This window comes from Myotis daubentonii, chromosome 16, assembly GCF_963259705.1.
Source record: "Myotis daubentonii chromosome 16, mMyoDau2.1, whole genome shotgun sequence".
NCBI classification, from domain to species: Eukaryota; Metazoa; Chordata; class Mammalia; order Chiroptera; family Vespertilionidae; genus Myotis; species Myotis daubentonii.
This window is the reverse complement of record NC_081855.1, coordinates 26,891,891-26,906,180: the sequence shown is the minus strand read 5'-3', so window position 1 is coordinate 26,906,180 and position 14,290 is coordinate 26,891,891. Positions and strand designations below refer to the sequence as shown.

Genomic DNA, 14,290 nt, shown 5'->3' with positions numbered 1-14,290 from the left:
ATATTCATTCATTTAGTCAACCAATAGGTAATGAGCACTTACTACGTGCCTAACTCTGGAAGTTGAGCAGCAAACAATTTCAGCTCAGTGGAGCTTGTGTTTCAGTGCTTGTGTGGAAAGACAACACTATGTTAGCTAGTGATCAGAGAAGAAAAAGCAAGAATGTAGAATAAGGGTTGTAGAGGGAGGATAAACATAAAAGGCCTCCCAGAAGAAGTGACATTTGAGAAGGATTTGAAGTAGGTGAGGGAATGAGCCGTGAGTTTATCTGGGGAAAAAAATTCCAGGCAGAGAGACTAGCCAGTGCAAAGGCCCTGCACTGCGATATTGAGGCGGGTAACAGGGAGGCTAATGTATCTGGAAACTAGGGAGGAGTGGGAGATAAGGTCAGAGGGGAAAGGCAGTGGCAGGACACCAAATGGCATTGTTACCGGAAAAGGGCAGTCAGCCTGGGGCCAGCTGGTAGTGTGTGGATTCTTGACTTCATGCAGAAAAAATTTCAAAACAGATGACTCTGAGAAAACATTTCTTAAAGCTGGGGACGTAAAACAAGAAAGGGCTTGGCATAGAAGAAGCAACAGAAGAACCTAGGCTGGGCTGCCCTAGCTCTCTGGGAAGTCAAAGAAAGGGATCAGGTTCAGGGGTAAGCCTGGGACGAGCTGCTGCTGCCCATTGCTCCCCTGGTTGCAAGCCTCATGGGGTCCTTTAGAGATTAGGAGATGCTTGCCTGTGGGGGAAGAACTGGGGGAAGAAGAGGGGAAGGGAATGGCAGGGGCTGCTCCCCAGCGGGAGAACACGCACTGGGTCCTATGTCTTGAGGCTTTTAGAAAACATATATTTTTATTGATTTCAGAGAGGAAGGGAGAGGGAGAGAGAGAGAGAGAGAGAGAGAGAGAGAGAGAGAGAGAGAGAGAGAAAGAAATCAAAGATGAGAGAGAACCATTGATCAGCTGGCTGCCTCCTACGTGGCCCCCACTGGGGATTGAGCCCACAACTCTGGGCATGTGCCCTGACTGGGAATTGAACCGTGACCTCCTGGTTCATAGGTTGATGCTCACGCACTGAGCAACACCAGCCGGGCTGTCTTAAGGCTTTTATCTCTTTCTCACAAGCTGGAATGTTAGGGGAGGTCTCAGGGGAGGGTTTCAGCAGAATATTACTCTGTTTTCTAGGTATGCTCCTCCAGGCCATGGTCTCCACGGACTGGTCAGTATCAGGGCAGGGCGTCCTCAGTCATCGCAGAGGGTCCTGGTGTGGCCCACCCGGTTTTGCTGCATTTCTGGGCCTGAAGCTGAAATACAACTGAGGCCTAGATGTTATCTCTAGGGAGGTGACCTGTGTCTGCTGTAAATTGCTCTGTCATTTTGCTTAGCTGTCTCCGTATCCCTGTTCTACTTGCCTTGGCTTACCGGCCTCTCTCAGTATGGGGCTTTGTAGGCAAGTGAAATATTTTAGTTCTTACTCTGAGTCAAGAAGCCGCTGCAGGGCTTTGAGGAGAATGTGATGTGGTCTGCCAGACTATAACAGAATAACGTTGGCTGCTGTTAAGAATAGATGCCTGTTTATATGTAGAATCTAACGAACAAAATAAACAAACAAATAAAACTGAAACAAGACTTATAGACACAAAGAACAGACTAATGGTTGCCAGAGGGGAGGAGGCTTGGGAGACTGGGTGAAAACGGGGAAAAGAGTTAGAAGTACAAATTGGTAGGTACGTAGTCCTGGGGATGTAAAGGATAGCATAGGAAATATAGTCACTAATATTGTTTTACCCCCCGCCACCAAGAGTATATTGTTGCCAGGAAATATCAGGGGAATACTTTGTAAAGTATATGATGGTTATAGAATAGTAAGAAGTTGGAACATCCAGGACAAGAGGAATAGGGAAACTGAGACAGATAGTTCAACTGCAGTTTGCAGTCACCTAACAAATCTTATCTTCCCTAAACCAAGGACTTAAGAGTAAATGGGTTGCACTTCTCCCCCCCCAATCAGAGGGAAAATAGATTAAATCACCCTACTCAGGAGCAACTGAAATCTTGCTTCCCAGCATATGCCCTCAGTTTGGCTCAAATAGATTCTTTTGTTGTTGTTGATCCTCACCCCACAATATTTTTTCCCTATTGAGTTTTAGAGAGAGTAGAAGGGAGGGGGAGAGATAGAGAGATGGATGGAGTCTTGACTGGAATCAAACCCAGGACCCTTCAGTCCTTGGGCTGATGCTCTAACCACTGAGCACTAGCTAGGGCTCAAATAAATTCTTATAAAAATTTTCAAAAAACTGCCCTAACCGGTTTGGCTCAGCGGATAGAGCATCAGCCTGCAGACTCAAGGATCCCAGGTTCGATTCCGGTCAAGGGCATGTACCTTGGTTGCAGGCATATACCCAGTAGGGGGTGTACCTGAGGCAGCTGATCGATGTTGTTTCTCTCCCATCGATGTTTCTAACTCTCTATCCCTCTCTCTTTCTCTCTGTAAAAAATCAATAAAATATATTTTTTAAAAAATCACCCGATTCAGGGAGACAGATATTAGGTATCCAATTAAGTGCCATTTGCCAACCACACCCAAGGACAGACAAATGAAGAGAATATATCTCATTTTGGTACATCAGTATAAAGCTGATGAATATTCTATTGATTCTGCCTTATGACTTCCCCTAAATGTGCAGCCTTTAAAACTCCTGAAAATAAAGGTTCTAGGGTGCTCCCCCTCCAGGGAGCAGGCCCAAGCCACTTCCCAAATGAATAAAGGGACAAAAGATATTTCAGGCACAGGGAATAGTGTGTGCAAATAGCATGGAATGGCTGGTGAACGATCAGAAAGCTGGCATTTCTGGAGGAAGGTAATATTATTCACACACACACACACACACACACCCCAAACCTCTTCTTTGGCCGAAACAAGTTGGGATGAGCATGTGATGCTGAGGCTAATCAGTCCACGTCTAATTGGAGGGTAAAATGAGAAGAGAAAAAAGAATTTTTCCTTGTCACTTGTGCCTGGGAATAGACATTGGAATTCAATTTAGAGAAATGGGTGTTACCTCACAACAGATCCTACCTGCTTCTTTCAGTGATGAAAATGACATATGATATTTATTTTCAATTTTTTGAAGTTTTGTTCAAGAAAGACCTGCAACGTACTTAAGCAGGATTGGGTTTCTATATGGGTTGGAGGCAAACTGAAAAAGAAGTTGACGTAGCTAATCAGTGATGGCTTTGATGAAATGTATTCACACACAAACAATTGGCAGGCCAATCATTTCAGAGCATGTTTTTTTCAAGATGTCAGTTTGTTTTAATAGTAGGTTGTTATCCCCAAACTACCATTTCTTTTCTTCTTCTCCCTTTTTTTTTTTTTTTTGTGAGTTTTCAAAAAGCAATAATGTAAGCCACGGGAAAACAACCCACAAAAATGCTTTTGCCAATTAAAAGAAAGTCTTTCCATGTACATGTGCTTGAACTGGAATAACCTGAAAGAGTTTTTACAGATTTCATTAGAATAAAAAAAACTTTAAAAAGTAGAATCTATTCGAATCTCACGTTGTCTTCCGAGGCTCCCGCAGTTAAAGACCATGCCATCATTTCCATTCTACTTACCTCCTCATTTCCAGGGCTTATTAGCCTGGCTGTAAAAACTTGCCTCAGTTGAAATTTGGCAAGAGGACAAGGGCTGTGTGCCAGAAGTAATTTACTATCCCGTGTGGTTTGCAAAGTAAAAGAAGCTATACATAATAGAAAAAGAAATGAAAAGTCCCCGGTTCCAAATATTTTAATGTGTATAATGTGTGTCACCTCAAACTCTTCAGCTTTTGTTGTAGCAGTGTGAGATAACATGAAAGGTTTGAAAAGTACAGATGCTTTGCATTTGCATCAAACAGCGGGCTCTGGTGTTCTTAGGCATCAAAGACCAATCCGTGTCTATCACTTCTGCACTGACTTTGAAGTGGACAGGAGCTCTCTGTGTGGGAGAAGCGGGCAGGGCACTTAAGCAAGGTAGGGGGATGGGATTCCAGGTGATTTAGCACTGAAGTTAGGTACGTCCCTTTACCAAATGATAATAATAATAATAATAATAATAATAAAAGCATAATATGCTAATTAGACCAGACGTCCTTCTGGATGTCCTTCCAGTCATTCTTCTGGACGACCTTCTGGACGAAGCCAGGGCTGTGAGGGAAGCCCGGGTCCCGGGTGCCAGAGGGAAGCCGGTGCTGGCAGCCAGGGGAAGGAAGGCCTACTCTTGCAAGTATTTCGTGCATCAGGCCTCTAGTAATAATAATAATAATAATAATAATAAAAGATAAGCATTTCTTTGCCTGCTGTTTTTAACCACTGAGTTATCTGAGAACTTAATCTTCAGATGTGACAATGAATAATTAAAGAAAAGTTCAAGCTATTTTGAAGTTTATACTTATGTATTCTAAAGGCAAGAACAGAAGTTTTGACTTGATTTGCAAACATCTGCTATCGTTCATCTGTCCGACTCCCTCAGAGATTGTCTTAGGGCCCTTAGACCCCTCATCCCTGTTTTCCAAACTGGGTTCAATGGGGCCAGTGTTTCTCCAACATGGGGTGGGCAGGATACATCTTTCTGGGATTAATCTTACACGATGATTTGAAACACACACACAATAATTTATATTAAATGTGTCTTTTAATTTGATTTCAGAGAGAGGAAGGGAGAGGGATAAAGAGATAGAAACATCGATGAGATGAGAGAGAAACATCATCTATTGGCTGCCTCCTGCACACCCCTACTAAAGGTAGAGCCCGAAACCCTGGCATGTGCCCTGACCGGGAATCGAACTGTGACCTCCTGGTTCAGGGGTCGACGCTCAACCACTGAGCAACACCAGCCGGGCCAGGCCAATAATTTATTTTAAAAGGAATACATTGTGGGCTCAGATGCAAAATTCACATGAACTCTTTTGGAGAGGGAGAAGGCTTTGGCCATTTGTGTTTCAATATTTTTCTCTCGAAAGGAATGGTACCCTCAAAGAGAGAGTCTGGTCATTACTTTTTTCTTTTAAATTAAAGTATAACTTTCATGAAGTGCACAAATCTAAAGTTTGAACCTCAATGGATGGATTTTTGCATATGTGTACAACTGTTACAGAATAGTAAGGAGCTAGGAAAATTCCAGGACAAGCAGAATAGGGAAACTAAGTTAGACAGCAGTTTGCAGCCCCCTAGTAAATCCTATCTTCCCTAAACCAAGGACACTTAAGAGTAAATGGGTTGCACTTCTCCCCAAACAGAGGGTAAGTGGCTTAAATCACCCTACTCAGGGAGACATAGCAGAAATTCAATTAGTGTAATTTGCTAACCACATCCTTGGACAGATGAAGTTAAGAGAATAAACTTCGTTTTGGTTACAGCAGCATAAAGCTGGTGAATATTCTATTGAGATCCTCTCCTAAGACCTCCCCTAAACACCCAGCCTTAAAACCCCTCAAAATAAAGGTCCCAGTACACCCTCTCCCTCCAGGGAGCATGCCCTTGCCATTCCCTTCCTCCCCGCCCCCCCCCCCCCCCAGGCATGCGTCTCCTAAACTCCTCGGGACCCCACAAGACTTGTAACCAGGGGAGCAATGGGCAGTGGCAGCTTGTCCCAAGCTAACCCCCTGAACTTGTCTCCGAGGCCCCCTTTCTGCTCACTTCTCAGTGAGCCAAAGCAGCACAACCTAGGTTTTCCTGTTGCTTCTTCTAAGTCAGTGATTCTCAACCTTCCTAATGCTGCAACCCTTTAATACAGTTCCTCATGTTGTGGTGACCCCCAACCATAAGATTATTTTCGTTGCTACTTCATAACTGTAATTTTGCTACTGTTATGAATCGTCATGTAAATATCTGATATGCAGGATGTATTTTCATTGTTACAAATGGAACATAATTAAAGCATAGTGATTAATCACAAAAACAATATGTAGTTATATATGTGTTTTCCAATGGTTTTAGGCGACCCCTGTGAAAGGGTCGTTCGACCCCCAAAGGGGTCACACCCACAGGTTGAGAACTGCTGTTCTAAGTTCTTCCTTGTTTCACAGTCCTAAGTACATTCTTTGCTGCAGTCAATACATTCTTGCTTGTTTTTCTACACTTTGTCTCTTGATTGTAATCTTTTCTTCAAGGAGACAAGAACAGACAAAACCAGTGGGGTAAAATGTGAAAGGAAAAAAAGAAAAGCACAGAGGTGGGAGCATGGTGAATGCTAACCCTATTCCTCTTTCATAAATCACACAGAGGACCAAGGTGCTCATGTGAATGTTGAAATAAACAGGTCTAGCAAGAACTCCTGCTTTGGTTCTGTATCCTCCTAAAAAAGAACTGAGCTGTATAGCTATTTTGAGTGTAGTAATTACACCAACAATGTCGCATCCCAGCTGGGTTGTCTGATGGTTTTCTTAGAAATGCTAAGTTGCTTTATGGTTTAGGAGTGTCTATATCTTACTGATTTTATTCGATAACACACAAACTTTTCAATACCAAGATCTCGTCTTCTGAAAAATGTTTCTGATGTCCACCCATGGCCATAAGTTTTTCAAAGACCTTGTCCTACACAGCCAGGATCATTATTTAAATAATAAAAATCTCTCCCCATTAAAAAGTTAATCAGCCAATTATTGATTCTAATTGGCACGTGAACAACCAGTGTTATCACACTGGTTTCTAAATCTAGCTGAAAAAGACATAGTGCTTTGGATAGCCTGATCAGCTTTAGCGCCTCCTACGATTTTCATTACTAACTTTTGTTTTGTTTTACATATATTTTTATTGATTTCAGAGAGGAAGGGAGAGGGAGAGAGAGATAGAAACATTAATGATGAGAGAGAATCATTGATCGGCTGCCTCCTGCATGCCCCCTATTGGGGACTGAGCCCGCAATCAGGGCATGTGCCCTTGACGGGAATGAAACCCAGGACCCTCTGGTCCGAAGGCCAATGCTCTATCCACTGAGCCAAGCCAGCTAGGGCTCATTACTAACTTTTTGAAATGTTTACTCGAAACAGTTCGCTCTTGTATTATTATTTATTGTATTATTTTTGTCTCACCCTGTACAATATGCTTTATCCTTTTTTTAAAAAAAATATATTTTATTGATTTTTTACAGAGAGGAAGGGAGAGAGATAGAGAGTCAAAAACATCGATGAGAGAGAAACATCAATCAGCCGCCTCCTGCACATCCCCCACTGGGGATGTGCCTGCAACCCAGGCACATGCCCTTGACCAGAATCGAACCCGGGACCCCTCAGTCCGCAGGCCGACGCTCTATCCACTGAGCCAACCGGTTTCAGCTGTTTTTTTGTTGTTATTGTTTTTGGTGTTGGAAAGCAAGGAAGTGGGATGAGAGCAGAATAAAAGGAGACAATATTCTGTAGAAAATACATCTCACGTCTCTTTCAGGTAACTAACTCCTACAGACCGGGAGGCGCTTTTTCTAAACCCCGCCCCACGCTAGCCCCGCCCCTCCACGCCAGGCCCCTGGGGCCGTCCTTCGAAGGAGGGGCCCTCGCTGCAATACCGCAGTCTGCCACAGGGAGGAGACAGCGGCCGCAAGTGCCCGAGGGCCTCTCCGACGGCGGAGGCGGCGGAAACGGAAAAGGCGGGACCTAGAGCGCACGTTACGTCAGCACGTGCGAGCGTCTGGGCCAGGTCTCCGGAATAGGCGGGCCCTTCCAGCGCGTGCCGGAAGTTGAGAGGCGCTTGGTGGGGTTCTAGGGTTCGGGCCTCATGGCGGAGATCATCCAGGAACGCATAGAGGACCGGCTCCCGGAGTTGGAGCAGCTGGAGCGCATCGGACTGTTCAGTCATGCGGAGATAAAGTGAGCTGAGGACGAAGAAGCGCTGGGGCGGGCCGAGGGGAGGTTGCGGCGCGAGCGTGCCTGTGTGCCGGGGCCAGGGATGGGAGCACCTGACTGGTGTTTATTTTCCTATCGTGGCGGAAGCCCGTCTCTAGATGTTGATGATGCCTAGAATTAACTTCTCATTTTACTGCAAGGGGAGCCGTCCCGCAAGACATACTGACAGCCCTTCAGGGAGCGGGGTCTTGGGGCTGTAAAGGTGATATGACCAGGGTCTCTGCCCATCAGGCGCCGGCTGCCCTGCGGGTGGTGGGGGAGACGCGCTGGGATCGCAGTGCGGTGTGTACTGTGCGGTGACCCGAGATGCTCTGGGGATGCGGAGAGGGCACGAGGGCACCCCGGAGGAGCAGATAAGTCTTTCCAACAAGACTTGAGGACGGGGCCCATTTAATTCAATTTCCTGTTCTGCCCCAGGGCTTAGCCAACAATGTCTGGCATAAAGTGGGCACTCAGTAATTGGTTAACATTAAGTCTAATAGTTTTAAATGGTTTTCTGCCACTGTTTCTTCGTTTTACAATGACTGTGAATGTACTAATGTGATTAGGGGGACCCTTAAAGTAAACATCGTTAATGAAATGTAACGTATCAGTGTGGACTCTGAATAAGGGCTCAGTGAATGTTGTTATTAACTAGAGACACTTATTGGTCTTGCATATCTTGTATTCTCCTAAAATGCACATTTTGTGTGTGTATTCCTTAGCTGAATACAGAGTCTTCTCTCGTAAGTCCTTGTAGAAATAATAAACCTTTCTATATTGAGACAATCTAGGTTTTGGTGTGTGTGTGTGTGTGTGTGTGTTTAGTCTGCATGTTGGGAACTCAGAAGTAAGAGGAATTTAGGAAAGAGTTGATTATTATTAAAATTTAAGTGACCTGAATTTGGAGTAAAAGGAATCTTTATTAATGGCAAATATAAATAATGCAAAATATTTAAGATTTTTTTGTTGTTGTTTTAGTTTTTTGCTGGTGGGAATGTTAGTGGTTCTGGCAATTAAGATGATTTTCATGAAGGTTTAAAAATATATCCTGATGCCTTTAAGAACACAGAAGTAATCATGTAAGAGAATACTTGCTTATGAAGGGTAATTGGGAATTATATGTTTTGGTAAATATGTTTTAAATATATAAAAAATTAAGAGACTTAATAAACCCATAGTTATTTAAGCGTTGCTTTTTAAAAAAATACTTTTTTATTGATTGCAGAGAGAGGAAGGGAGAGGGAGAGAAAGATTGAAACATCAACGATGAGAGAGAATCATTGATTCGATGCCTACTGCATGCCCCCCACTGGGGATCGAGCTGGCAACCAGGCATGTGCTCTTGACCGGAATCGAACCTGGGACCCTTCAGTCCGCAGGCTGACCCTCTATCCATTGAGCGAAACTGGCTAGGGCTAAGCTTTGCTCTTTTTAAGTGTTATATTTTAAATGGCTTTCTCCTCAGGGCTATCATTAAGAAGGCTTCAGATCTAGAGTACAAAATACAGCGAAGAGCTCTTTGTAAGGAAGACTTTATCAATTATGTTCAAGTAAGTGAATAATTTCATGACTTTTAATCTCAAACATTTTAAATTAATTGAACGGCCAGCTTGATGTCAATTTTCATTGAAGTTCTAGAACTGATGATTAGACAGGTAACTTATGAACAAAACAGGTGGTTTGAGAACAGCATTGCTCCACTAAAGCTTTAGTTCTTGGCAAACAACATTTATTTATTTTTTATGGAGTTAGTAGATCAGAGACTGCCAAAGACACCACATTGTGTATCAGGATTTCAGCAAGCGACTTGACAGACTCTTTTAAAAAAGTCTTTATTGTTGAGAGTATTACAGATGTCCCCCGTCCCCGTTACTCCCTTCCACCTATTCCCGCCCCACCCCAGGCCTTTACCACCTGTTATCTGTATCCATAGGTATTGCATCCTATATAATGAAACCCGAATATGCAAGTTGACTGAATGGTGGAATGACCGGTTGCTATGACATGCTGTGACCACCAGGGGGCAGACGCTCAATACAGGAGCTGCCCCCTGGTGGTCAGTGTGCTCCCAAAGTGGGGGAGTGCTGCTGAGCCAGAAGCTGGGCTAATGGCTGGCGAGCACAGTGGCGGTGGTGGGAGCCTTCTCCCGCCTCCGCAGCAGATGGGCGGTAAGGAGCGAGGGGTGCTGGACTGCAAGAGGCCCGGACTGTGAGAGGGATGTCTGGGCCTAAGCCAGCAGTCAGACATACCCCGAGGGGTCCCGGACTGTGAGAGGACATAGGCCGGGCTAATGGACCCCCTTCTTCTCCCCCCCCCCCCCCGTGCACCAATGTCGTGCACCGGGCCTCTAGTATCTATACATATAAAAGCCTAAACGACCAAATGACCGGTCAACCGGTTGCTATGATGCTCACTGACCATCAGGGGACAGAAGCTCAACACACAGGATCGGGCTCCCTCCTGTCTGGATCGGGCCTGTGGGGATTGGGCCGAAACTGGCTATCCGATATCTCCCGAGGGGTCCTGGATTGTGAGAGAGTGCAGGCCAGGCCGAGGGACCCCACTGGTGCAAGAATCCGTGCACCAGGCCTCTGATGCGTATAAGATCTTTCATTAATTTCTGACAGACTATCTCTTATGGGGGAAAAAAGGAGCCTGAGTTTGATGAGAGTAGCTGGTTGGAAAGTTTATGCTTATGTGTCTGTAAGTCTGTCAATTTAGAAAGAGGTTGCCACAAGATTCTTTAGTCCTGTAAATGAATAGAAGATTTGAGTGAGGATAAAATATATATGCTAGCCCGGCTGGAGTGGCTCAGTGGTTGAGTGTTGACCTATGAACCAGGAGATCATGGTTCGATTCCCAGTCAAGGGCACATGCCTGGTTTGTGGGCTCGATCCCCAGTAGGTGGTGTGCAGGAAGCAGCCAATCAATGATTCTCTTTCATCATTGATGTTTCTATGTCTCCCTCTCCCTTCCTTTCTGAAATGAATAAAAATATATTTAAAAAGTATATATATATACATGCTAGACTAATTTTCAGATGGGGGAGAATAGCTAGTATGTTGGATGACAAAATCAGGATTCAGAAAGAACCCAATAGCAAGATGAAATGTTATAAGACTAAAGGTTCTGAGCTTGAATTAAACAGAACTAATGGGCCCTGGCTGGTGTGGCTCAGTTGGTTGAACATCATCCTGTGCACCAAGCGGTTGCAGGGTCGATTCCTGGTCAGGGCACATGCCCAGGTTCTGGGCTTGATTCCCAGGAGGGAGTGTGCAGGAGGCAGCTGATTGATGTGTCTCGCTTATTGATGTTTTTCTCCCTCTCCCTTTCTCGTTTTCTAAAATCATAAACATATTAAAAAATCACAACAAAATCCTAACGATATATCCAACCTGGCTAAGAGTCTTGTATTTGAAAGAGGTTCTAGGGCTCATAGTAAGTTGCTAACTTAAAATCAGCCAAGAGCATATTATGTCAAAAAACAGAATTTAATGGATTATGTTAATGAAAGTAGGGTGTTGGGTAAGTTGAACAGAGGATATTGCAAGTAGTAGGCACTCAGAAGATGTTGGTTTGAAAAAAAGTGTGGAGCAAGCAGTGTGTTAAGCTCAAGACTACATTTAAGAAGGACTTTGAAAGGTTGGTTGGAAGGCAGCCAGGATGGAAACCTCGTTCTAGGAGGATTTATTGAAGGAAGTAGAGGTGTTTAACTGTCAGGAGACTTAAGAAGTGGCAAATCACTTCACTCTTCAGATATTTAAGAATTGTGTGAGAACAACATAAACTGATGAACAAAAACAGATCCAGAGACAGAGAAGCATCAGTCAGACCGTCAAACCTCAGAGGGAAGATAGGGAAGGGTGGGGGTAAGGGGGAGAGATCAACCAAAGGACTTATATGCTAGCATATAGGCCTAACCAATGGACACAGACATCAGGGCGGTAAGGAGATGGGGGGTAATGTGGGGATAAGGACACATATGTAATAACTTAATAAAAAAATTAAAAAAAATAAAGGCAGTACAAATAGAGGAATATGAAAAAAAAAAGAATTGTGTGTGGATTAGATTGATTTGTTTAGTTTTAAAAGAGAGTATGACTGAAATAAGTAGATTAAAAACATATATAAACACACACTTACATATATTTCCACATCCCCCATTTGCACACAACCATATAAACTTGCTATGAGGTATAAGAGGCATTTTATTTTTAGTATTTTTTAATCCTCACCTGAGGATATTTTTTCCACTGATTGCTAGAGAGAGTGGAAAGGAGGGAGGAAGGGGGTGGGGCGGGGGGAGAAAGAAACATTGATGTGAAAGACACATCAATTGGTTGCCTCCCACGTGCTCCCTGCAACAGAGGTACATTTCCTTGCCTGGAATCGAGCCTGAGACCCTTGAGTTTGAGGGTCTGTGCTCTGTCCACCTGAGCCATATCAGCTAGGACATATGTGTATTTTTCAGTTTTGTAGAAGTAAGGTGAATTTTCAGTGAATGCTAGACATTTACTGTAGATGATGCTTTTTGATAGCAAATTACCTTCCACTTTCTATTCCTGATTTTAGCTAAATGTATTTCCTACATATGTAAAATGTTATAATTTTTCTTATGTTTGTCTTTTTTTGGTATGTTTTTCTTCCACAGTATGAAATTAATTTTCTGGAGCTGATCCAGAGAAGAAGAGCTGTAAGTAGATGATTTTCTGGAAGTTTGAAAAAATATCGAATGAAATAGGGTGGCTCTATAGCTAGAACTTGGGTTTGGGAAGCAGTTGGCATTGGTAAGTTGCATGCTGATGTACTCATAATTGATGTTTGTAACTGTTTGCTTTCTCTGTCAGTACTGTTGAATGACCAAGTAGGAATGCAGCTTTGGATAAATGTAATTAAACTGAGGCTTTGGTTTTTTTTTTTATGTTCTTTTTAGCGCATCGGGTATTCATTTAAGAAGGATGAGATTGAGAATTCTATTGTACACCGGGTACAAGGCATATTCCGACGAGCTTCAGCAAAGTGGAAAGTAAGTGATCAGAGCTTGCTTAACTGTAAGAGATGTGAAGATATGTATTATACATATTATGCCGTGGATATTCCAATGTATTGTCTATTTCTATTCTTACCTTGGGTGTCTCAGTACTTATTCTAATGATGGTATCATTACTTGAAGCCACTTATTAAACCATTAAGAAAATTGATCTCACCCTAGCTGGTTTGGCTCAGTGGATAGAGTGTTGGCCTGCAGACTGAAGGGTTCCAGGTTAGATTCCGGCCAAGGGCACGTGCCCGGGTTGTGGGCTCGATCCCCAGTAGGAGGTGTGCAGTGGGCAGCTGATCAATGATTCTCTCTCATCATTGATGTTTCTATCTCTCTCTCCCTCTCCCTTCCTCTCTGAAATCAATAAAGAAATATATATGTATAAAAAAAATTGATCTCATTACTTTATAGTTATTCTGTGAGGATGGTGCTTAAAGCAGTGGATTTGATACATAATTAAGGATCAGAAAGTTGTTTTGATATCTCTAAGGAAAGACTTAGATGTGGGAAGATAAATGCTTAGAGTAGGGACAGTATCTCAGTAACTTGATTTTCTTCAAGTTCAGCTCTGGGACTGGGACATATTATATACACTAGAGGCCCGATGCATGAAATTTGTGCAAAGGGGCTTGGCCCTCACAGCTGCGGCGCCTGACATCGGCCCTCGCAGCCCTTGCTTCGTCCGGAAGGTCGCCCAGAAGGTCATTTGGCTGTCTGGTCTAATTAGCATAGTATGCTTTTATTATAGGTTATATGGGAAGTACTTTGGATTCCTTAGAATGACAAATTTTGGGTTGCTATTCTTTTTAATTTTTTTGGTAATCCAAACCCAGGGCTATTTTTCCATTGATTTTTATTTTTTTATTATTTTTTAATATATACATTTTTATTGATTTCAGAGATGGAAGGGAGAGGGAGAGAGAAAAACATCAATGATGAGAGGGAATCATTGATTGGCTGCCTCCTGCACGCCCCCCACTGGGGATCGGGCCCACAATCCAGGCATGTACCCTTGACTGGAATTGAACCCAGGGACCTTCAGTCCTCTTTCCTATGCTCTATCTGCTGAGCCAAACTAGCCAGGGCTCCATTGACTTTTAGAGTGTGGAAGGAAGGGGGAGAGACAGAGAGAGAAACATCTATGTGAGAGAAACACATAGATTGGTCGCCTCCCACACATGCCCCGACCGGCTGCACGCACCCCAGGCTTGGGATTGAGCCTGCAACCGAGGAATGTGCCCTTGACCGGAATTGAACCTGAGACCCTTTAGTCCTTGGGCTGACGCTGTATCCACTGAGCCAAACCAGCTTGGGCTGGGTTGTTATTCTTGATTGAGACCATTTAAAAACTGCATTGAACAAATTGGATAGACAACAAATTTTGTCTTGGAGCATGGTAA

The 14,290-nt window shown here is 43.6% G+C and overlaps 1 protein-coding gene across 1 annotated transcript in view; it reads left to right on the top strand.

Moving 5' to 3' along the window:
• Positions 1 to 7,639: 7,639 nt before the first annotated feature.
• Positions 7,640 to 14,290, top strand: part of UTP6 (UTP6 small subunit processome component) — a 31,955-nt gene continuing 25,304 nt past the window's right edge. The window contains exons 1-4 of the mRNA XM_059669486.1: positions 7,640 to 7,831; positions 9,315 to 9,399; positions 12,501 to 12,542; positions 12,783 to 12,875. Coding sequence (XP_059525469.1) covers positions 7,740 to 7,831; positions 9,315 to 9,399; positions 12,501 to 12,542; positions 12,783 to 12,875 — 312 coding nt within the window. The 5' untranslated portion in view covers positions 7,640 to 7,739. The remainder of the gene's footprint in view (positions 7,832 to 9,314; positions 9,400 to 12,500; positions 12,543 to 12,782; positions 12,876 to 14,290) is intronic.